Source organism: Leptonychotes weddellii, chromosome 9 (genome assembly GCF_054177405.1).
Source record: "Leptonychotes weddellii isolate Sample4059 chromosome 9, ASM5417740v2, whole genome shotgun sequence".
Taxonomy (NCBI): domain Eukaryota; kingdom Metazoa; phylum Chordata; class Mammalia; order Carnivora; family Phocidae; genus Leptonychotes; species Leptonychotes weddellii.
Window position 1 is genome coordinate 54,935,128 of NC_138377.1, and position 25,966 is coordinate 54,961,093.

Consider the following 25,966-nt stretch of genomic DNA (forward strand, 5'->3'; position numbering starts at 1 on the left):
CTTTTTTCCATTGAACATTCTTTCTTGCTTTGTTGAAGATTAGTTGACCATAGAGTTGAGGGTCCATTTCTGGGTTCTTTGTTCTGTTCCATTGATCTATGTGTCTGTTTTTGTGCCAGCACCATACTGTCTTGATGATGACAGCTTTGTAATAGAGCTTGAAGTCCGGAATTGTGATGCCACGAGCTTTGCTTTTCTTTTTCAACATTCCTTTGGCTATTTGGGGTCTTTTCTGGTTCCATACAAATTTTAGGATTATTTATTCCAGCTCTGAAAAAAGTTGATGGTATTTTGATAGGGATGGCATTGAATGTGTAGATTGCTCTAGGTGGTATAGACATTTTAACAATATTTGTTCTTCCAATCCATGAACATGGAACGTTTTTCCATGTCTTTGTGTCTTCCTCAATTTCTTTCATGAGAATTCTATAGTTTTCTGAGTACAGATCCTTTGCCTCTTTGGTTAGGTTTATTCCTAAGTATCTTATGGTTTTGGGTGCAATTGTAAATGATATCGACTCCTTAATTTCTCTTTCTTCTGTCTCGTTGTTAATGTGTAGAAATGCAACTGAGTTCTGTGCATTGAGTTTATATCCTGCCACTTTGCTGAACTCCTGTATGAGGTCTGGCAATTTTGGGGTGGAGTCTTTTGGGTTTTCCACATAGGGTATCATGTCATCTGCGAAGAGTGAGACTTTAACTTCTTCTTTGCTGATTCGGATGCCTTTTATTTCTTTTTGTTGTCTGATTGCTGAGGCTAGGACTTATAGTACTATGTACAGCAGTGGTGATAGTGGACATCCCTGCCATGTTTCTGACCTTAGGGGAAAAGCTCTTAGTTTTTCCCCACTGAAAATGATACTCACTGTGAGCTTTTCATATATGGCTTTTATGATATTGAGGTTCCCTCTGCCCCTACACTACGAAGAGTTTTAGTCAAGAAAGGATGCTGTGCTTTGTCTGCATCTATTGAGAGGACCGTATGGTTCTTGTCCTTTCTTTTATTAATGTAGTGTATCACATTCATTGATTTGTTCATATTGAACCACCCTTGCAGCCCAGGAATAAATCCCACTTGGTTGTGGTGAATGATCCTTTTAATGTACTGTTGGATCCAATTGGCTAGTATCGTGGTGAGGATTTTTGCAACCATGTTCATCAGGGATATTGGTCTGTAATTCTCCTTTTTGGTGGGGTCTTTGTCTGGTTTGGGATCAAGGTAATGCTGGCTTCGTAGAAAGAGTTTGGAAGTTTTCCTTCCATTTCTATTTTTTGAAACAGCTTCAGAAGAATAGGCATTAATTCTTCTTTAAATGTTTGGTCGAATTCCCCTGGGAAGCCATCTGGCCCTGGGCTCTTGTTTGTTGGGAGATTTTTAATTACTCCTTCAGTTTCCTTGCTGGTTATGGGTCTGTTCAGGTTTTCTATTTCTTTCGGTTTCAGTTTTGGTAGTTTATACGTCTCTGGGGATACATCCATTTTTTCCAGATTGCCTAATTTGTTGTCATATAGTTGCTCATAGTATGTTCTTATAATTGTATTTCTTCAGTGTTGGTTGTGATGTCTCCTCTTTCATTTATGATTTTATTTATTTGGGCCTTTCTCTTTTCTTTTTGATAAGTCTGGCCAGGGGTTTATCAATCTTATTAATTCTTTCAAAGAACCAGCTCCTAGTTTTGTTGATCTGTTCTACTGTTCTTTTGATTACTCTTTCATTTATTTTTGCTCTAATCTTTATTAATTTTCTTCTCCTGCTTGGTTTAGGCTTTATTTGCTGTTCTTTCTCCAGCTCCTTTAGGTGTAAGGTTAGGTTGTGTATTTGAGACCTTTCTTGTTTCTTGAGAAGGGCTTGTATTGCTATATACTTCCCTCTTAGGACCGCCTTTGCTGCATTCAAAGATTTTGCAGAGTTGTGTTTTCATTTTCATTAGTTTCCGTGAATTTTTTGAATTATTCTTTAATTTCCTGGTTGACCCATTCATTCTTTGGTAGGATGCTCTTTAGCCTCCATGTATTTGAGTTCTTTCCAAATTTCCTCCTTGATTAAGTTCCAGTTTCAAAGCATTGTGGTCTGAAAATATGTAGGGAATGATCCCAATATTTTGGTACTGGTTGAGAGGATGATTGGTCCAAGATGGTGGTGGAGTAGGAGACCTTAATTTCGTCTGGTCCCAAGAATTCAGCTAGATAGCTTTCAAATCATTCTGAACACCTGCAAACTAAACTGGAGATCTAAGAAAAGAATAGCTGCAACTCTACAAATAGAAAAGGGACCACTTTCTGCAAGAATGACAAGATGGAAAAACTCACCTCAAAAAGGAGAACAAGAGGCAGTACTGACTGCTAGGGACCCAATCAGTATGGATATAAGTAAGATGTCAGAACTGGAATTCAGAATAACGTTTATAAAGATACTAGCTAAGCTTGAAAAAAGCATAGAAGACACTAGAGAATCATTTTCTGGATAAATAAAAGAACTAAAATCTAACCAAGTTAAAAATCAAAAAGGCTATTTATGAGATGCAATAAAAAATGGAGACTAACTGCTAGGATAAATGAGGCAGAAGAGAAAATTAGTGATAGAGAAGACAAAATGATGGAGAATGAAGAAGCTAAGCAAAAGAGAGATAAACAACTGCTGGATCACGAGGGGAGAATTCGAGAGATAAGTGATACCATAAAGCGGAATAATATTAGAATAATTGGGGGGGCAGAAGGTATATTGGAGCAGATTATAGCGGAAAACTTCCCTAATCTGGGGAAGGAAACAGGCATTCAAGTTCAGGAGGTACAGAGAATCCCCCTCAAAATCAATAAAAATAGATCCACACCCTGACGTATAATAGTGGAACTTGCAAATCTCAGAGACAGAGAAAATCCTGAAAGCAGCTCGGGACAAGAGGTCTGTAACCTACAAGGGTAGAAACATTAGATTGGCAGCAGACCTATCCACAGAGACCTGTCAGGCCAGAAAGGACTGGCATAATATATTCAGGGTGCTAAATAAGAAGAATATGCAGGCAAGAATACTTTATTCAGCTAGGATGTCATTCAAAATAGGAGTGATAAAAAGCTTCCACGACAAACTTAAAGAATTTGTGATCACCAAACCAACCCTACAAGAAATATTAAAAGGGATCCTCTAAGCAAAGAGAGAACCCAAAAGTAACATAGACCAGAAAGGGACAGAGACAATATAAAGTAGCAGTCACTTTACAGGTAATACAATGGCACTAAATTCATATCTTTCAATACTTACTCTGAATGTAAATGGGCTAAATGCCCCAATCAAAAGACACAGGGTATCAGATTGGATAAAAAAGCAAGACCAATGGGGGCGCCTGGGTGGCTCAGTCGTTAGGCGTCTGCCTTCGGCTCAGGTCATGATCCCGGGGTCCTGGGATCGAGCCCCGCATTGGGCTTCTTGCTCAGCGGGAAGCCTGCTTTTCCCTCTCCCACTCCCCCTGCTTGTGTTCCCTCTCTCGCTGTCTCTCTGTTGAATAAATAAATAAAATCTTTAAAAAAAAAAAAAGAGACCAATGGATATGCTGTCTGCAAGAGACTCATTTTCGACCCAAATACACCTCCAGATTTAAAGTGAGGGGGTGGAAAACCATTTCTCATATCAGTGGACGTCAAAAGAAAGCTGGCATGGCAATCCTTATATCAGACAAATTAGATTTTTAAACCAAAGACTGTAATAAAGAGATGAGGAAGGGCACTATGTCATAATTAAAGGGTCTATCCAACAAGAAGATCTAACAATTGTAAATATTTATGCCCCTAACATGGGAGCAGCCAAATATGTAAGCCAATTAATAACAAAATCAATGAAACATATCAATAATAATGCAATAATAGGGGACTTTAAAACCCCCCTCACTGCAATAGACAGATCATCTAAGCAGAAGATCAGCAAGGAAATAAAGGCTTTGGGGGAAAAAAAAAAAAGGAAATAAGGGCTTTGAATGACATGCTGGACCAGATGGACTTCACAGATATATTCAGAACATTCCATCCTAAAGCAATAGAATATACCTTCTTCTCTAGTGCACATGGAACATTCTTCAGAATATATCACATGCTGGATCACAAATCAGGTCTATTTATACAACATTCTTGAAATGACCATTCAGTAGTGAAAAACAGATCACTCATTGTCAGGGTTTGAGGGGTAGGGTAAGAAGGAAGTGGGTATGCTCATGTAACAGGGTAACATGGGGGATCCTTATGGTGTTGAAAATGTTCTGTTTCTTAATCATATTAATGTCAGTATCCTGCGGTTTTGTTTTTTTTTTGTTTTTGTTTTTGAGAGAAAGAGTACAGCAGGGATCAGGGAGGGGCGGAGGGAGAGGGAGAGATTCTCAAGCAGGCTCCATGCTGAGGCTCGTTCTCACGACCCTGAGATCATGACCTGAGCTGAAATCAAGACTCGGACACCCAACCCACTGAACCACCCCGACGCTCCATCCAGTATCATGGTTTTAATACAGTTTTGCATTGGGATAATCTGGTTACAGGTACAAAGGATCTCCTTTTATTATTTTTTAAAACTTCTTATTAATCTACAGTTATCTCCAGTTAAAAAATTGAATAAAAAATATGGAAATCATCAAGTATTGCATAAGTGTTTAGAGCAAAGGAACACTAGAATGAGACTTTTTCTCCATTACATGATCAGAGAATTGATCTGAAAATAACCTGTTTTCTAAAACAAAACAAAACAAAAGGTCTACACTTAGATACCATTTTTCACCTATCATATTTGAAAAGATCATAAAGTGGGCGCCTGGGTGGCTCAATTGGTTAAGCAACTGCCTTCAGCTCAGGTCATGATCCTGCAGTCCCAGGATTGAGTCCCGCATTGGGCTCCCTGCTCGGCGGGGAGTCTGCTTCTCCCTCTGACCCTAACCCATCTCATGTGCTCTCTCTCATTCTCTCTCTCTCAAATAAATAAAATCTTAAAAAAAGAAAAGATCATAAAGTTTGATAATATATTTGGGAGGTCATGAGGGAAACGTACTCTTATACACTGTTGGTGCCGTCTATAGAGAGACATTTTAGTGAGTTTCAAAATTAGAAGTGCACATGCCCTTTCACTTACAGTTCCACTTTTAACTATTTGTCCTATAGATCTACTTTCACAAATGCAACATGGCATGTATTCTGTGTTTTTCACTGCATTATTGACATAATAACAAAAGATTGGAAACAGCCTAAGTATCCTTTAAGTAGGGGACTAGTTAATTATTGTACATCAAGAAAATGAACTTCTGTGAAGCCATGAAAACAGAACAAATGAGGAAACTCTTTACTTACTAATGAGTACTCTTCAAGATATTTTAAGTACAAAAAAGCAACATGCAAAACATTGTGTGTGCTGTGTGTGTGTGTGTGTGTGTGTGTGTGTGTGTATACACATACATGAAAGAATTTAATTGTATATAGAGAGAACATTTTTGAAAGGATATTTAAGAAATTGCTTTCTAGGGCACCTGGGTGGGTCAGTCAGTTAAGCAGCTGGCTCTTGATTTCAGCTCAGGTCATGATCTCAGGTTCCTGGGATTGAGCTCCACATTGGGTTCCGCACTCAGTGGGAAGTCTGCTTGAGGATTCTCTCTTTCCCTCTCCCTCTTCCCCTCTTCCCGCTTGCACACTCACTCTCTCTTTCTCTCTAAAATAAATAAATCTTGGGACACCTGTATGGCTCAGTCAGTTAAGTGTCTGCCTTTGGTTCAGGGTCCCAGGTTGAGCTCCTTGTTCAGCGGGGAGCCTGCTTCTCCCTTTGCCTGCCGCTCTCCCCTACTTGTGCTCACTCACTCTCTCTCTTTGACAAATAAATAAAATATTTTTTAAAAAATTAAATAAATTTTTAAAAAGGAAAAGAGGGGCGCTTGGGTGGCTCAGTTGGTTAAGTGTCTGCCTTCGTCTCAGGTCATGATCTCACGGTCCTGCGATTGAGCCCCATGTCTGGCTCCCTGCTCAGCGGGGAGTCTGCTTCTCCTTCTTCCTCTGCTCCCCCTACTTGTGTTCTCTCTCTCTAATAAATAAATAAAATCTTAAAGAAAAAGGAAAAAAAAGAAATTGCTTTCTGGAAGGGGAACCGAGTACTAAAGATGAGAGAGATGGAAGGAAGAATTTTGGTATACTTTTGAAATTTTAATTATATGACTGTATTACTGAGTCAAATTTAAAAATATTGGAAGTGATTGAGGCAATCTTGTAGTAATGGCATAAAAACTAATTTGTTATTCATGTGTTCAGTCATTGTAACTGATACTGATAGTTGAGACATGTTCAGTTCACATGGTGCAAAAATTGGTTTTTATAATTCACTTTATCAGTTATTCAGATTTTTTAATTTTTAAATGAAGTATAATTAACATACAGTGTTATATTACTTTCAGGTATACAGTATGATTCAGCAGTTTTACACTGTGCTGATCATAAGTGTAGTCAATCCCCTTTATCTGTTTTACCCACACCCCTACCTACCTTCCCTTTGACAACCACCAGTTTTGTGTTTAAGAGTATGCTTTTTTGTTTGTTTCTTTTCTTCTTTGTTCATTTGTTCTGTCTCTTAAATTCCACATGTGAGTGAAATCATATGGTATTTGTCTTTCTCTTCCTTTTTTTTTTTTTTCAAAGATTTTATTTATTTATTTGAGAGAGAGAGAATGAGAGAGAGCGAGTACATGAGAGGGGGGAGGGTCAGAGGGAGAAGCAGACTCCCCGCCGAGCAGGGAGCCCGATGCGGGACTCGATCCTGGGACTCCGGGATCACGACCTGAGCCGAAGGCAGTCGCTTAACCAACTGAGCCACCCAGGCGCCCTTGTCTTTCTCTTCCTAACTTATTTTACTTAGCATTATACCCTCTAGGTCCATCCATATTTCAGATTTCATTTTTTAAAAACATGTATAAAGTGATTTCTCTGCGTGGAGAGATGCAAGCGATGTTTAAGTTTCTTTTTTCTTTTGTGTTTCTTTTTGCTTTCTAATATTTTCTTTAATCTTCAGCAGTGAAGACAAGTTGCTTTGTGTATTGCACAAGTTCAGGGACTATCACCCAATGTAGTGACCCTGATATTAGCATGTATTTTATTTATAATCAGGAAAAAATATGTGTAAAAATCTTTGCACAGATTAATTTGTAGTTTTTTAATGCATTAGAAGTGCAGTTCTGCATTTTTTTATTTTTGTTCTGAGCTATGTGAAATTTACTCAAAATTTAGAAGCCAGTTTCAATGAGTAAATATAACACATCTAATTAATCATCTTATAAAAGTGACATTACTGTTTTAACTTTCCCCCAGATCATTTCCAGTCTTGATTTTTGCCACTTGATTTTTTTTCTCTTCTTTGGGGTCTTCCCATAGCCTTTATGATTTAGCATTAACACCTAGTAGCCTAACAAAAGATACATAGTGTATAGCAGTTGATTTCTTTCCTAATTAACTCTTACTAATTAGAGATCCACAAATACTTAAAAAGTACCAGTGTGAACAGAACAGCTCTAACTAGTAATTCTGGATCAAGTATTGGTTGATAACATGCCAAAGACTTTCTTCTCCATGTTTTTGCAAATTGAGAAATTTGAGTCTATTTCACCAGTAGGTTTTTGAGTTTTGTTTAGTTGATTAATATTATGTTTCCTTGCTCTCAGGTCAATCTTACAAACCACTGTGGTTTCATGGGAGGTCTACAAAAAAACAAAAGCACTGGATTGACCACACCATATTTTGCTACCTCTACAGTAGAAGTAATATTTCATGTATCAACAAGAATGCCTTCTGATACTGATGACTCTTTGACCAAAAAAGTAAGTGCTGAGAAAAAATGCTGAGTTAAAATCCTAGTAATTAAGAAAATAAATACATAAAATTATGTAAGTAATCTAATTGATCAAGCACTGTTTCTGAGTATTCCACTCTTCACGTAATACTGTCTTCAGAAACAGAATTGTTGTAGAGCAAATGCTGTTTTCATTAATGATAACACTGAAGGTTATTATCTTAACAAAGGATTTGCTTTCAAGAAATGGGGATATGACAAATTGAAAAACTTCTGCATATGTTCAAATTAGTGAAATTACATTTCAAGTCTTTTCACACACAGATAGATATAATGCTTATATTGACTGAGGGAGAGTAAAAGTTTATATTAATTATTAAGAAGCACTTAAAGTAGAACATGCTTTATCATAAATTTTAACTAAAACTAATAGAGCAGATAAAATAAGCCTTAAGTAATGAAAAAGAATTTTACTACCTTAGAATTTATGAGAGCTGTGGTGGAATGGTTTTGATGGCCCTTGTCCTTTAAAACCTACACCACCATTTTTCTGTAGGTGGCACTGGCATTCAAAAGTCGTTCTAGTGACTATAGAGATACCTTAGAGTAGTTGTATGTATTCAATCTGTGTTTGGTTTTCTTAGGGAGAAATATTTTTAAGAATAAAACCTTGTCCAACATTTCTTCACCTTCTCTTTCTCCTCCTTCCTCAACTTATTCAAAACTGATCAATATAACCGACTTAATATCATTGGTCATTTTACTTAATATTCTTTTGCCTGATATCAAAACTTTTTATACTTTATTAACAAACTATGAAAACTGTATTCTCACACTCTTTTGTAAAGGAACTTCAGAACTCCTCTCAAATATTTGATAATATTGATTTAATACCCTTGATGCCTTTTGTTTACAATTTAAAATACTGTTGGAACTTGCATATTAAATGCATAATGGTTGATAAAACTAATATATGGATGCTAATTAGATTGGAATGAGGTAAAGTTGGAGGTAACTGATAAATGTAAGATAGCATATTCAGTAACAGGTTTGCTATAGAATTTCTTGTTGTGTAGTTTTTAGAAGTAGAAAATGATCCATGTATACTGATAAGATGGTGAAGAGGTGGATTGGAGTAAAAACTTCATTAAAACTTCAATTAAGCACTTTTTTCCATCAATTCATTTTAAACCTCTATGAAAATAAGCCATACCTGAATTAGAGACAATTATAAGTATAGTGCAAAAAGATAATTTTAGGGGCGCCTGGGTGGCTCAGTCTGTTAAGTGTCCGATTCTTGATTTTGGCTCAGGTCAATCTCAGTGTTATGAGGTTGAGCCCCTTGTGGGGCTCTCTGCTGCGGGTAGAGCCTGCTTGGGATTCTGTCTCTGCCCCTCCTCTGTTCTCACTCTCATACTTGCATGCACACTCTTTCCCTCTCAAAATAAATAAATAAAATAACAATTAAAAATTGTTTTAAAAGATAATTTTAATCATTAAGAATTTGGCCATGACTCATATTTATCATTATCATTTTCATGGCTCCATGAATACAACTTTTAAACCCCAGAGCAGAATCTAAAATTGATAGTATCTTGGATTGCAAACATAAGAGAAGAACAAAGTACATCATTTTTTGCTAAAAAAACTGTTTTGTTTTGTTTTTTAAAGAAAACTATGCCAGGATATTTTTACTTCACTATATTAAACATGATAATTATATGGTACTTGAAATTTTATTCCTGTGACCTTTGTAGAAATGTCAGATAAGTAGGATTTCTTATTATTTTCCAAACAGTCATGAGGGTGTGTCCCAAATTACTTAAGAAGTTTCTGAAATGGATGTTTAACAATTCATTATCATAAAAAAATTAATTTTGGAGAGGATAACACCATTTAAGAATTGTTAAATGGTTGAGTTCTAATTAAAATAATACTGTTAAGTGGTAAAATTTTTAAGTACTGGAGTTACTAGAGAATTTTGAGGAAGTAAGCATTGAACTTAATAGTTTTGTTTTTGTTTTTGTTTTTTTTTAAAGATTTTATTTATTTGATAGAGAGAGACAGCGAGAGCAGGAACACAAGCAGGGGAGTGGGAGAAGGAGAAGCAGGCTTCCCGCCGAGCAGGGAGCCTGATGTGGGACTCGATCCCAGGACCCTGGGATCATGACCTGAGCCGAAGGCAGACGCCTAACAACCGAGCCACCCAGGCACCCTGAACTTAATAGTTTGTTTCATCTATACATATAGAAAGTTTTTTTACTGTGGTAAAAATTACATACATAATTTACCATTTTCACTTTTTAAAAAATTTTTTTATTTAATTTTTTTAGGGTTTGGAAATTTATTTTTCATTGAAGTATAATTAACATACAGTGTCATATTACTTTTAGGTGTGTGCATTGTAATGACTGAGCAGTTCTATACATTACTCAGTGCTCATCATTATTGATAATTGTACTCTTAATTCCCTTTATCTGTTTCACCCATCCCCAACCCTTCTCCCCTCTGGCAACCACCAGTTTTTCCTCTGTATTTAAGAGTCTGGTTTTCTCTTCGTCCATTTTTTCTTTGTTCATTCTTTCTGTTTCTTACATTCCACACAGAAGTGAAATCATATGGTATTTGTCTTTCTCGGACTGACATTTCACTTAGCATTATACCCTCTAGGTCCATCCATGATGTCACAGACGGCAAGATCTCATTCTTTTTTATGGCTGAGTAATATTCTATTGTATATGTATATCACATCTTCTTTATCCATTCACCTGTGGATGGACACTTGGGTTGCTTCTATATCTTGGCTATTGTAAATAACGCTTCAGTAAACACAGAGGTGCATATATCATTTCATTAGTATTTTGTTTTCTTTGGGTAAATACACAGTAATGGAATTAGTGGATCATATGGTAATTCTGTTTTCCATACTGTTTTCCACAATGGCTGCACCAATTTGCATTTCCACCAATAATGCACAAGGGTTCCTGTTTCTTCACATCCTCGCCAATACTTGTTATTTCTTGGTGGTTTGTTTTTGTTGTTTTGTTTTTTTTTTTATTCTAGCCATTCTCACTGATGTAAGGTGATATCTCATTGTGGCTTTGATTTGTCTTTCCCTGATGATTAGTGATGTTGAACATCTTTTCATGTGTCTGTTGGCCATCTGTATGTCTTCTTTGGAAAAATGTCTATTCAGGTCCTCTGCCCATTTTTAGATTATTATTTTGGTGTTAGTTGTATAAATTCTTTATGTATTTTAGATATTAACTTTTTTTTTTTAAAGATTTTATTTATTTATTCATGAGAGACAGGGGGAGAGAGAGAGAGAGAGAGGTAGAGGCAGAGGGAGAAGCAGGCTCCCTGCTGAGCAGGGAGCCCGATGCGGGACTCGATCCCAGGACCCTGGGATCATGACCTGAGCCGAAAGCAGACGCTTAACCATCTGAGCCACCCAGGCGCCCAGATTTTATTTATTTATTTGACAGAGAGAGACATAGCGGGAGAGGGAACACAAGCAGGGGGAGTAGGAGAGGGAGAAGCAGGCTTCCCCGCGGAGCAGGGAGCCCGATGTGGGCCTCGATCCCAGGGTCCTGGGATCACGACCTGATCAAATATATCATTTGCGGATGTCTTCTCTAATTTAGGAGGTTGCCTTTTCCTTTTGTTGATGACTTTCTTTGCTGTATTAAAACTTTCTTTTGCTCTAGTCCTAATAGTTTAATTTTGGTTTTTTCTCTTGCCTGAGGAGGCATAGCTACAAAAATGTTCCTACAGCTCATGTCCAAGAAATTACTACCTATGTTTTCTTCTAGGAGCTTTATGGTTTCACATTTCACATTTAGATCTTTAATCCATTTTGAGTTTATTTTTGTGTATGGTGTAGGAAAGTGGTCCAGTTTTATTTTTTACATGTAGCTGTCCAGCTTTCCCAGCACTATTTGTTGAAGAGACTGTCTTTTCCCCAGTGTATGTTTTTCCCTCGTTTGTTGTAGATTAATTGACCATATAAGCATGGGTGTATTTCTAGGTTCTTTGGACTGTTCCATTGATCTGTGTGTCTATTTTTATGCCAGTACCATACTGTTTTGATTACTACAGCTTTGTAATGTATCTTGAAATCTGGGATTATGATACTTCCAAGCTTTATTCTTTCTCAAGATTGCTTTGGCTGTTTGGGGTCTTTCATGGTTCCATACAAATTTTAGGATTATTTGTTCTAGTTTTGTAAAAATTGCTGTTGGTATTTTGATAGGGATTGCATTGAATTCATAGATTGCTTTGGGCAGTATGGACATCTTAACAGTGTTGGTTTTTCCAATCCATGAGCCTAGAATATCTTTCCGTTTGTTTGCGTCATCTTCAGCTTCTTTCATCAGTGTTTTATAGTTTTCAGAGTGCAGTTTATTCCTAGACATTTTATTCTTTTCGGTGCAATTATAAATGGGATTGTTTTGTTAATTTCTCTTTCTCCTTCTTTATTATCAGTATAGAGAAATTCAGCCTATTTCATTTTATATTGACTTTGTATCTTGCAACTTTACTAAATTCATTTATCAGTGCTAGTAGTTTTTTTATGGAGTCTTTAGGGTTTTCTGTGTATACTGTAAGGTCAACTGCAAATAGTGACAAGCTTACTTCTTCCTTATGAATTTGGATGCCTTGTATTGTCTGATTGCTGTGGCTAATACTATGTTGAATAGAAGTGATGAGAGTGGACGTCTTTGTCATGTTTCTGATCTTAGAGGAAAAGCTCTCAGTTTTTCACCATTGCATATGATGTTACCTGTGGGTTTTTTATATACAGCCTTTATTATGTTGAGGTATGTTCCCTTTAAACCTACGTTTTTGAGAGGTTTTATCATGAATGGATGTTGTATTTTGTCAAATGCTTTTTCTCCATCTCTTGAAATGATCATATGGTTTTTATTCCTTTTTCTTGTTAATGCAGTTATGTTGATTGATTTGTGGATATTGAACCACCCTTGCATCCCAAGGATAAATCCTACTTGATTGCGATGAATGATTTTTTTTAATGTATTGTTGGATTTGGTTTGCTAATATTTTGTTGTGGATTTTTGCATCTGTTTTCGTCAGACACTGGCCTGTAGTTTTCTTTCTCTCTCTCTCTTTTTTTTTTTTTTTTTTTGTAGTTTATTTCTCTGGTTTTGGTATCAGGGTAATGCTAGCCTTGTAGAATGAATTTGGAAGCTTTCCTTCCTCTTCTATGTTTTGGAGTAGTTTGAGAAAAATGGGTCGTAACTCTTCTTTATATATTTGGTAGAATTCACCTGTGAAGCCATCTGGTTCTGGACTTTTGTTGTTGTTGTTTAAAATTTTATTTATTTATTAGAGAGAGAGAGAGCACACGAACAGGGGAGGGGCAGAGGGAGAGGGAGAAGCAGACTCCACGCTGGGATCATGACCTGAGCTGAAGGCAGATGCTTAACCAACTGAGCCACCCAGGCGCCCCTTGGGACTTTTGTTTGTTGGGAGTTTTTTGATTACTGATTCCGTTTCATTGCTAGTTATTGGTCTGTTCAAATTTTCCATTTTTTTCCTCATTCCATTTTGGAAGTTTATATGTTTCTGCAAATTTATTCATTTCTTCTAAGTTGTCCGATTTGTGGGCATATAATTTTTCATAATATTCTCTTATAATCCTTTCTATATCTGTGGTTTTGGTTATTTTTCCTCTTTCACTTCTGATGGCATTTATTTGTGTTCTCTCTCTTTCTTTTGAAGAGTCTGGCTAAAGGTTTATCAATTTGGTTGATCTTTTCAAACCATCTCCTGGTTTTATTCATCTCTTCTATTGTTTTTTAGTTTCTATTTCATTTATTTCTGCTCTAATCTTTATTATTTCTTCTGCTCACTTTGGGCTTGTTGGTTCTTCTTTTTCTGGCTCCTTTAGGTGTAAGGTTAGGTAGCTTATTTGAGATTTTTCTTATTTTCTGAGGTAGGCCTGTATTGCTATAAATTTCCCTCTTAGAACAGCTTTTACAGGGGTGCCTGGGTGGCTCAGTTGTTTAAGTGTTTGCCTTCAGCTCAGGTCAGGATCTCCGGGTCCTGGGATCGAGCCCCTCATCGGGCTCTCTGTTCAGCGAGGAGTCTGCTTCTCCTCATTCTCCCTCTGTGCTCTCTTTCTTTCTTGCTCTCTCTCTCTCAAATAAATAAATAAAAACCTTAAAAAAAAAAAAAACAGCTTTTACAGCATCCCAGAGATTGTGGACCATTCATTGTATTTTTATTTTCATTTGTCACTGTGTATTTTTTATTTCCTCTTTGATTTCTTGCTTGACCCATTTAGTTTAGCAGCATGTATTTTAGTCTCTGTTTTTTGGCCTAATGTGATTTATTCTGGAGAGTATTCCATGTGCACTTGAAAAGAATATGTATTCCACTGTTTTTGGTTTGTTTTTGTTTTTTGTTTTGCAAGAGAGAACGTGCACATGCACACATGCACAAGGGGAAAAGAGGGGCAGAGGAAGAGGGAGAGAGAGAATCCCAAGTAGGTTCCATGTTCTGTGCAGAGCCCAACACAGGGCTTGACCCCACCATCCCAAGATAATGACCCAAACTGAAATCAAGAGTCAGACATTCAACCGACTGAGCCGCCCAGGTGTCCCTGTATTCCACTGTGTTTTAGATGGAACATCTGTATATATCTGTTAGGTCCATCTGATCTAATGTATCATTCAAAACCACTTTTTCCTTGTTGATTTTTCTGTATGGATGGTCTATCCATTGATGTACGTGGGGTGTTAAAGTCCCCTACTGTTATTGTATTACTGTCAATTTCTTCCTTTATGTCTGTTAATAGGTGCTTTATGTATTTGGGAGCTCCCATTTTGAGCACATAGATATTTTCAATTGTTATAACTTCTTGTTGGATTGTTCCCTTTATGATTATTTATTGTCCTTCTTTGTCTCTTGGTAGTCTTTGTTTTAAAGTCTATTTTGTTTGTTATAGGTGTTGAAACCCCAGCTTTCTTTTTCCTTCCATTTGCATGGTAAACATTTTTCCATCCCTTCACTTTCGATCTGCATGTGTCCTTTGGTCTGAAGTGAATCTCTTATAGGCAAGTTATAAATGTTGCTTTTTTATCCATTCAGTCATCCTATGTCTTTTGATTGAAGCATTTAGTCCATTTACATTTAAATTCATTATTGATAGGTATGTGCTTATTGCCATTTTTGTTACTGGTTTTGCAGTTCTTTTTGTAGCTCTTCCCTGTTCGTTCTTCTCTTGCTCTCTTACCTCGTGGTTTGATGGCGTCTTTACTTGTATGCTTGGATTTTTTTCTCTTTATTTTTTGTGTAACTATTATAGGTTTTTGATTTGTGGTTATCATTAGGTTCATATATAATATTTTATGTGTATAGCAGTCTATATTAGGTTGATGGTCACTTAAATTTGAATCACTCCTCATCCCACATTTTATGTATATGATGTTATACTTTACATCCTTTTATTTTGTGAATCCTCTGACTGATTTTTATAGATATAATTGATTTTACTGCTTTTGTGTTTTAACTTTCATATTGGTTTTATAAGTGATTAATCTACTTTTATTATATGTTTGTATTTACCAGTGAAATTTTTTCCTTTTGTAATTTTCTTACAACTATTTTGGCCTTTTCTTTCCACTCAAAGAATTCCCTTTAATGTTTCTTTTAAAACTGGTTCAGTCGTGATGATTTTGTTTGTCTGGGAGACTCTTTACCTCTCTTTCTATGCTGAATGATAATCTTGCTGGGTAGAGCCTTCTTGGTCGCAGGTTTTTTCCTTTCAGTACTTTCTGGCCTACAGAGTTTCTGCTGAAAAATCAATTGACAGCCTTATGGGGTTTTCCATGTATGTAACCATTTTCTCTTGCTGCTTTTAAAATTCTCTCTTTCTCACTGTGTTTTGCCATTTTAATGATTATGTCTTGGTGTGAACTTCCTTGGGTTAATTTTGTTGGGGGTCTCTGTGCTTCCTGGATCTGGATTTCTGTTACCTTCCCCAGATTAGGGACGTGTTCATCTCTTGTTTCTTCACATAACTTTCTTGTCGACTTCTTGCTCTCCTCCCTCTGGGATCTCTGTAATGCAAATGTTATTATGCTTGATGATGTCGCTGAGTTCCCTTCACCTAGTCTCATTTTTTCTTATTCTTTTTAATTTTTGCTATTCAGCTTGGTTGCTTTTTATTACCCTGCCTTCCAGTTTGCTGATCCATTCTTCTGCCTCCTCTAATCTGCTATTGATTCCCTCTAGTGTATTTTTTTATGTCAGTTATTGAGTTCTTCATCTCTGACTGGTTCTTTTTTATATTTTCTTTCTCCTTCTTGAAGGTCTCACTGAGATCCTCCACTCTTTTCTCAAATCCAGTGAGTATCTTTATGACCATTACTTTGAATTCATTATCAGCCTGTTGCTTATCTCTGTTTAATGAAACTCTTTTGCTGTGGCTTTGTCCTGTTCTTTCATTTGGGACCTAATTCCTTTGTCTCCTCATTTTGTCTGACTCTCTGTGTTTGTTTCTGTGTATTAGGAGAGTCAGCTATGTCTCCTGCTCTTGAAAGTTGTGGCTTTATGAAGAAGAGGTCATGTGGTGCCCTGTAGCACAATGTCCCCTGCTTACTAGAACCAGGCATTTCAGCATTATCTTCTGTGGGCTGTGTGTTCCCTACTGTTGTGGCTGAGCTGTATTTGCATTCAGTCCAGTCAACTACAGTGGCCCACTTTGCCTATTGTGAGCACACTGGGCAGGAGTTTGGTCCCTGTGCTGTTAAGGGGCCTCTCTGGGGCCACCACAGGCTTAGAGTTGGGTGGTGTCAGCAGTCAGACCAGATAACTGCCCTCAGCCCAAGCACTGCAGGGCTCTCTTCTTCTTCTGCCCCTAGAAGTTTTCATTGGTGAGTGGGGCCAGCAGTTAGACCAGATACCTGCCCCCATTGGGGCTGCAGGGACACTTATCAGCAGGGCACTCTCTTTGCAGTGCCAGCTATAAGACTCAGCTGCTGGAATTGTAAGCACACTGGTGTGTGTGGTTATCTTCTCCTGTCCCCAGGGCACAAGTCACTCTGGAGTGGTGCAGGTTTCTGCAGGGTTTTTAGGACAGGAACTGCTTTGGAGAGATATATGTGGAGTAGGGGAGGTTGGGTGGGGTAGGGACCATGATGCTAACAACATAGATGGAGAATGTTCACTCTGCTTCCCACAGATATCTGGCTTTCTAGGCTGCGAGGGAAGCAGGAGAGGAATGGTCTGCCAGGCAGCACTTTTGTTCTTGGAGAATTCTCCTAAAGATTCCTGCCCCTCCAATGCACGTTTTGAGATTAGCAAATAAATCCACTTCTCATACCCCAGTTTCTTTTCAAACTGCTGCTTCCATGCTGTGTCTCTCCTGGGTTATTTGTTACACTGGCTTTTTAAGGGTGGGAACTCAGTTTTAAAGTACCCAGAGTTAAACCCTCTTGATTGTAAAAACTCTCAAAGTTAAGGCCCATTGGCTTTAAAAGTCAAAGTGTTATGGGGTTCCCTGTGCCTGGGGTGCCTGGGGTGGGGTCTGATCCTCTTGCTCTTCTTCATGCTTATATAGTGTCCCTCTTGTTTATGATTAGTCTCATGTAGAGTGGGGAGAATGCTGGAAGGGGGAGTTTCCAGCCATATTTCTGCTCCTTCTATCCTTTTTGATGTGGTTTCTTCTGCACTATTAACTGTGGAAAGTCTGTTCTGCTAGTCTTCAAGTCATGAGTCATTTTCAGAGTTAGTTTCACTGATGTGGCTGTTATCTCAGTGTGTCTGTGGGATGAGGTAAGGATACTGTGACTCTACCATCTTCTCAGAAGTCCTATCTTAACCATTTTTAAATGTGCATTGGCATAAACATTTATAATGTACAACTATCACAGGTATCTATTTCCAGAACATTTTCATTTAGTTCAAAATAGTTTTTCTTTAAGATTTTATTTATTTGACAGGGAGAGTCACAGCGAGAGAGGGATCATAAGCAGGAGGAGTGGGAGAGGGAGAAACAGGTTTCCCGCCAAGCAGGGAGCTGGATGGGGGGCTCGATCCCAGGACCCTGGGACCATGACCTTAGCCGAAGGCAGACGCTTAACTGCTGAGCCACCCAGGTGCCCCAGTTCAAAATCTTTTTTATTTTCTCTTGAGAATTCTTTGATCCATGTGTTATTTAGAAGTATATTGTTTAATCTCCAAGTATTTTGGGGTTTTCCAGCTATCTTTATGTTGTTGATTTCTAGTTTAATTCCATTGTGGTCTGAAAACAGACATTGTGTGATCTCTATTCTTTTAAATTTTGTAAGATGTTCTTTATGGCCCAAATGTAGTCTATCTAGTGAATGTTCCATGTGAATCTGGGAAGAATGTGTAATCTGCTATTGTTGGAGGAAGTAGTCTATAAATGTCAATTATATCCAGTTGATTGATGGAGCTGTTGAGTTCAACTATATCCTTACCAATTTTCTGCCTGCTGGATCTCTCCATTTCTGAGAGAGGAGTATTAAAGTTTCCCGCTATAATAGTGGATCCTTCTACTTGCAGTTCTATCAGTTTTTGCTTCACAAATTTTGACACTCTGTTGTTAGGTGCATACACATTAAGGATTGGTTATGTCTTCTTGGAGTACCAACCTCTATATCATTAGGTAATGCCTCTCTTTAACTTTCCTTGCCCTGAAGTCTCCTCTGTCTGAAATTAATACAGGTATTCCCACTTTTCTTTTTATTGGTGTTATCATGGTATCTTTCTCCATCCCTTTACTTTTAATTTTTTTTTTTTAAAGATTTTATTTATTTATTCATGAGAGACAGAGAGAGAGATAGAGAGACAGAGGCAGAGGGAGAAGCAGGCTCCCTGCAGAGCAGGGAGCCCGATGCGGGACTCGATCCCAGGACTCTGGGATCATGACCTGAGCCGAAGGCAGATGCTTAACCAACTGAGCCACCCAGGCGTCCCCCCTTTACTTTTAATTTATATGTGTCTTAATATTTTAAGTGGGTTTCTTGTAGCAACATATAGGTGGGTCTTATTTTTTTGATCCACTCTGACAATCTTTGTCTTTAATGTGTAGTTAGACAATTGATATTTAAAGTAATCATTGATATAGCTGGATTAATATTTACCACATATGTTACTTTTTTCTATTTATTACCCTGTTCTTTGTTCCTATTTCTGAATTCCACACTTGTTCTGCCTTCTGTGGTTATAATTGAGCATTTTATATGATTCCATTTTTTCTCCTTTCTTAGCATATCAATTACACTACTTTTCTTTTTTAACTTTTTTTTAATCACAGCCCTGGAGTTTGTACTATACATTTAGAGCTAATCCAAGTCCACTTTCAAATACTAGGCTGCTTCATGGATACTGCAAGTACCTTATAAATAACAGTATATTTAATCTTTCCCTCCTATCCCTGTATCATTGCTATCATTCATTTTACTTACAGATAAGCATATATATATATACCTAACCATACGTAATCACATGCATTATTGCTGCTATTACTTTGAACAAACTGTGACCTGTGTGATCAATTAAGAATAAGAAAAATAAAAATTTTTCCCCCTTCAGTTTTGATTATTTGGTGCTTTTATTTTCTTTATGTAGATCTGAATTTCTAACCTGTATCATTTTCCTTTTCTCTGAAGAACTTCTTTTAAATTTCTTGTAAGGTAGGTCTACTGGCAACTAATTCCCTCAATTTTTGTTTGAGAAAGTCTTTATTATCCTTTACTTTTGAAGGATAATTTTACAGAATACAGAATTCTAAGTGTTGGTAGTTTTTCCTCCCAATACTTTAAATATTTCATTCCGCTCTCTTCTTGCTTGAATGGTTTCAGGGGAGAAGTCAAATGTTGTTCTTTTCTTTGGTTCTCTATAAATAAAATGTAGTTTTTCCTCTGGCTTCTCTCAAGATTTTTTCTTTATCTGTAATTTTATGAAGTTTGATGATTTGCCTAAATGTGGTTTTTTGGGCATATGTCCTGCTTAGTGTTCTCTGAGCTTCTTGGATCTGTGGTTTGGTATCTGACATTAATTGGGGGCAATTCTCAAGCAGTATTGCTTCAAATATTGCTTCTGTTCCTGTCTCTCTTTCTTCTCCTTTTATGTATGTTAGTTTTTGTGGTTGTACCATAGTTCTAGGATATTCTGTTTTGTTTTTTTCCAGTCTTTTTTCTCATTGCATCTCAAGTTTTACAAGTTTATGATGTTATATCATCAGGCTCAGAGATTCTTTCCTTAGCCATGTCTGGTTTACTAGTGAGATCATAAAAGGCATTCTTCATTTCAGTTATGTTGTTTTGTATCTCTAGCATTTCTTTTTGATTCTTTGTGAGAATTTCCATCTTCTGCTTACATTATCCATGTGTACTTGCATGTTGTCTACTCTTTCCATTAGAACCCTTAGCATGTTAATCATAGTTGTAATTCTATCATCCCTGCCATTTCTAACTCCTCAGCGTCTCAGACCTGTCCACATTGCATCTCCAGGAATTTACAATTACAATTTACATTTTCCTACCTTGCTACAAGTTCCTACAGAGGTTTCTGCTTCATTGTCATCCTCCATTTTTGCCTGCCTGTCCAATCTGGGGGGCAGCAGTTTAGCCTGTGACCTCATATCTCTGACCCAAGAAGAGTATTTCATTTTTCAATTTGTTTAGCTTTTTACTTATTAGGACAGAGTGGCAACTTCTAAGCTTCTTAGGTTCCAGACTGGAAACTGGAAATCCCAGAACTTTATTTCCCAAACACAGACTCTACCCATTAATAATAACTCTCCATTCCCCCCCGCCAGCCATTGGTAACCTCTAATATACTTCCTGTCTCCGTGAATTTGCCAGTACTAGGTACGTCATATAAGTGGAATCAACAGTATTTGTCCTTTTGTGTCTGTCTTATTTCACTTAACATAATGTTTTCAGGGTTCATCCATGTTGTATCAGGTGTCAAAATTTCACTCCTTTCTGTGGTTGAATAATATCCCATTATATGTATATACCATATTTTGTTTATTCATCTGGTAGACACTGTGTTGTTTCTACTTTCTGGCTATTGCAAATAATGCTGCAATGAACATTGTTGTGTAAGTATTGGTTTGAATCCCTGTTTTCAGTTCTTTTAGATAAATACCTATGAGTGAAATTCCTGGGTAATATGGAGATTGTGTGTTTAGCTTTCTGAGGAACTGTTTTCCCCAATGACTGTGCCATTTTTACATTTCTACCAGCAATACACAAGAGTTCCAATTTTTGTATACCCTCACCAACACTTGTTATTTTCCATTAAAAACAAATGTAGCTACCCTAATAGATGCATAGTGGTATTTTATTGTGGTTTTGATTTGCATTTCCCTAATGACTAGTGATGTGCATCTTTCCATTGCTTATTGGCATTTGTATACCTTCTTTGGAGAAATGTCTATTCAGTCTTTAACTTATTTTTTAATTAAGTTGTTTGCATCTTTATTGTTGAATTATAAAAGTTCTTCTAGATGTTAATCCCTTATCTGATATATGACTTGCAAATATTTTCTCCCATTTTGTGGCTTGTCTTCACTCTTAGTAGTGTCTTTTGATGCACAAAAGTTTTAATTTTGATGGAGTCCAGTTTATCAGTTTTTTTATTTTGTTGCCTCTGCTTTTGGTGTCAGTTCAATAAATCACTGTCAATTCTAATGTTATAAAGATTTTCCTGTATGTTTTCCTCTAAGATTTTTACAGTTTTAAATTTTACATTTAATTTTTGAATCCATTTTCAGTTAATTTTTATATATATTGTGAGATAAAGGTCTAACTTCATTCTTTTGCATGTGATTATCTAGTTTTCCAATCACTATTTGTTAAAAAGACCACTTTTTCTCATTGAATGATCTTGGCACTCTTGTCAAAAATTAGTTGGCTTTCTATGCAAGAGTTTTTTTCTGAGCTCTGTATTATTTTTCTTTGGTCTAAATGTCTAAGGGGGTTTTTGCTTTAATTAAATGCTTTAATTACTGTAGCTTTGTAGTAAGTTTGAAATTAAGTAATATGAGTCCTACAACTTTGTTCTGTTTTTTTTTTTTCCCCCCACTATCATTTTTACTATTCAAGTTCTCTTGAGATTTCAGATGAATTTTAGGATGGCTTTTTCTATTTCTATGCAAAGAACCTTGTTGGGATTTTGATAGGGATTGCATTGAATTTTTGGATCACTTTGGGTAATATCATCATCTTAACAATATTAAGTTTTTCCATTCCATGAACATGGGATATCTTTCCATTCACTTCTGTAGTCTTTAAAATTCTTTCAGCAGTGTTTTGTAGTTTTCAGTACACAAGTCAGTTAAACTTCTCCATTAAGTGTTTTATTCTTTTTAATGCAATTATAAATGGAATTATTTTTGTCTCCTTTTTAATTTGTTCATTGTTAGTATATAGAAATGCAACTGATTTTCAAGTGTTGATTTTGTATCATGCAATTCTGCTGAATCCGTGTATTAGCTCTAAGTGTTTTTGTGGAATCAGAGGTTTCTGTATATAAGATCATGTTTTTTTCAGTGTTTTAATGGAGGAACAAGAGCTTGGACCTTTCCTGGGCCACCATTTTGGTGACATCACACCCTAGGAAAAGCTTTGACTTTTTTTTTTAAGCTATCTAATTCTAAATTTAAGATTATTTGGTGATTTACCAACTGGAAAAGCACTAGTATTTTTTCCAATTATTTAGTAAGGAGAAATTTCTCGGACACAGGCAGTTACATGGCATAATATTCAGTTGTTTAATTATTGAGATGCCAGAAGTATTGGGACTTTTTAAAATGTAAGCATATGTTTGTAATTTTTTACAATTTTATAATGCAAGCATGTATATTATTTCAGTTGTTATAATAATTATACCTGTTGGGTTTTCTTTTTAATGCCTGCTTTATTGAAGAAAATTACCCTAATTAGATAGGCTTTTTTACTTAAAGCAATTTAAAGTGTTTGTTTTAGTGAGAAAATGTTGCAGTGTCACTGCTTTCACATGTATAGCATCTACCATATCATCAAAATTACAAACAATATGTAATAAAGCAACATCATTTTGGAAGGGTATAGTTCTCTTCTCAGGTAATTTAAATCAGTTTATATAAAAACTGTATCAGGTTATGACTAAATTGAGGCAACATTTCACTTAATTCAGTAGAAAGGAAAATTATACCTGGTCTCATAATTCACTATAACTATTCTAAACCTCCTTTTTTATAGAAATAAAAAAACACCTTAACATTTCTTTTTCTCTATATACTGAGTTTTCTTCCCAATTCAGTATGAATCTTTCCCCTTAATCTCTTCTTCAGAATCCTAGTATGTAAGATTTTTCTAACAGGCTTATATTTTAGCTCTATTATAGTATCAGTTTCTTTTTAATAAAAGGTTAAATATTTAAACTTAATCATGGAAACCAGTTGTCTTATACCAGTTCTCCTTAATAAAAAATCACTTTCTGTATTGGTATTTTTTCCTCCTGAATTTAATAGATTCCACATTAGTGGTAATAAGTTGAGGCCTAGAACATGTGTCCTATTACAAATGAACAATTGGATATCATTAGGTTGTCCCCCTTTCCTCTGTAGATATATCTTTAGGTGTGTTAATCCATTCAGTAGACACATTAATGAGCATTGGTTGAAGTGTAATATTGGAGGAAGTAAGGCTCGTTGACCTCAGCATGGAGTTTAATACCTCTAATTAAATTAGGTAGTCGACAGTCAGTATAAAGAAATAGCCGTGCCTCTGGCAAGCTAGAATTATTTATGACTCTGGTTCTTTGTTTTAAACTTGAAAGGAGAAAATCATTTATATCTATTTTATAGAAACTAATTTTAGTTCTCAATTTCTATTTAAAATATCATATGGTGATTTTGTAGACATTTTTAAGCATTTTATTTTCTCAGAATGAGAGGTAAATATCCTTGAACCTGTTTAAGTGTAGTGTTTTATTTCTTCTGAATAGAAGCAGTACTCTATTTTCAAGGCTCAAGACAGTAGCAGCAGAATGTTCAACTGAATCAAATATTCAGTTGAACAAAGTACTCTCTTGGAAATATCCTATCATATCAAAAATCCTCATGTAACCCTAGACAAAGCTATCTATTCTATAAATTATCTCTGAGGAAGACTGATGGAAAAAATCACTTAACTGAATTTATTCTGTTTACTCTTAAATATCAAAAGTACTGTAAGCATTGGTATAAAATGTTCACAGGAGTTTGTCTCATTTCCTTGGTCTCCTTATTCTGGCCACTTGGTGATATTCTGCTTCATAAGTAACTGAATCACCCTGTTAGAAGTTTCACGAAGATCAAGTTGAGATCATTGTAATTTACTTAGTTGGAGTCTCCAGTCTGTCATTTCCTGCATCCCCCCAAAAGAGGGGAAAGATGTGCTTAACTCAGTTTCCTCTGAAATATTGTTAGTGTCATGGACAACACCTCATTTTCTGTTTTGGAATTTGGTCATGATAGTTTCCCAGATAAATCAGCTTTATTGACCTGATGGCCTGATTGTAATTTTAAATCTATTTTCCTTTGTTTTGTCTAGAAATAAAATTGAAATGTACTTTACTTTCCAAAGAACTTTTATGCTAAATATAGTCTGGAAAATGAATTCAAAAACAAATTTAAGAAATAATAATAAAATTTTCATTATTTTAGTTAAAGTATAGTTAGTATAATAGTTAGTCAATGGTATGGAATTATACTCATGGTTTTAATCCCAAAATAACAGTCTTACATAACATAATTCTATTTTACTATCCTAGACTCTACCCTTAACCCCAATTTCTGTAAATATACTTTTTATGACAAGAATAGAGGATAGAGAAACCAGGAAATATAAATGGTTCAGAGTAAATTTATCTCACCACTGCGAATGGTATAATTTGGATGTGATAGCAGTGGCTTCTTACTGCATGTAGAATAAAGTTCTAATTCTTCACTATGGCCTTCAATGCCCCATGATCTGGCCACCTGCCTGCCTACCTCTCTGATCACATCTCCTGTCACTTTCCTTTTCATTTAGCGCAATCTGGCCTCATGGACCTGCCAACATGTCAGGCGCATTCCCATCTCAGAGGGTATGCACTTACTGTTCTTTCCATTTGAAATGCTCTTTCTCCACACCACCAGGCTTTCTTATTCTTATTGTTCTATTCTCAGATTCACATGACAGTTTCTCAGAGAGACCTTTCCAAACTATCCTAGCTAAAGAAGTCCCCTTCACCCAGTAACACTATCGCATTACCCTGTTTTATTCTCTTTATAGCACTTACGCCTCCTGTCACCATCAAAGTGGAATCTTTAAATAAATGCCATAATTGCAAATAATTCTGTTTTTTATGCTGTGCACTATGTAATGACAAAAAATTTACCTAGGTAAGTATTGTGATACTATAACTAGACTTAACCTGATCATGCCTTGTTCCAGTTCTTCTTTCTCTGAGCCCTCTCTCAAGTCTCTCCTCTTTCTCCTGTCATCCTTTTTCTTTCCCATCTGTGTTTCTCCATTTCTTCAACACAACAGGCATATAGACTCGAACACCCTCCGGTGTCCTTCCGAGAACTATGAAGTTTGTGTTTGTCCAAATGTAACCAAAAAAGAAGTCACCCGACATGTCTAACCACTGTTGCTTCTCCTTCTCTGAAACTTCAGATTCCGGCAATTTCCAAATATAACAGCTTTGTTTTCTTGAGTTTCTGTAATGGAAAATATTTTATTTTTTATTTTTAAAGATTTTATTTATATATTTGACAGAGAAACACACAGCAAGAGAGGGAACACAAGCAGGGGGAGTGGGAGAGGGAGAAGCAGGCTTCCCACGGAGCAGGGTGCCTGATGCGGGGCTCGATCCCAGGACCCTGGGATCATGACCTGAGCCGAAAGCAGACGCTTAACGACTGAACCACCCAGGTGCCCCGTGATGGAAAATGTTTCAAAGGAAAATTTTACACCAAGGTTCTGGTTATACTAGAAGTCAAATCCAGTAGGGATTTTCCTTTTTTTCAGTTGGTTATTGAAACATTTCAAAAACCAGTTTTCAAGCTGTGGTCTTTTCAAACACATCTTCAACACAGAAGTCACACATTTCAATAAAGCATTTTCAGGACTATCTTTTTAATACTCAGCAGTATGTATT

General features: G+C 36.4%; 1 protein-coding gene across 1 annotated transcript in view; it reads left to right on the forward strand.

The window, feature by feature from the left end:
• The window catches only part of RALGAPA1 (Ral GTPase activating protein catalytic subunit alpha 1), a 239,831-nt gene that overhangs the window by 176,914 nt on the left and 36,951 nt on the right, over positions 1-25,966 (forward strand). Inside the window, exon 37 of the mRNA XM_081829769.1 lies at positions 7,665-7,820. Coding sequence (XP_081685895.1) covers positions 7,665-7,820 — 156 coding nt within the window. The remainder of the gene's footprint in view (positions 1-7,664; positions 7,821-25,966) is intronic.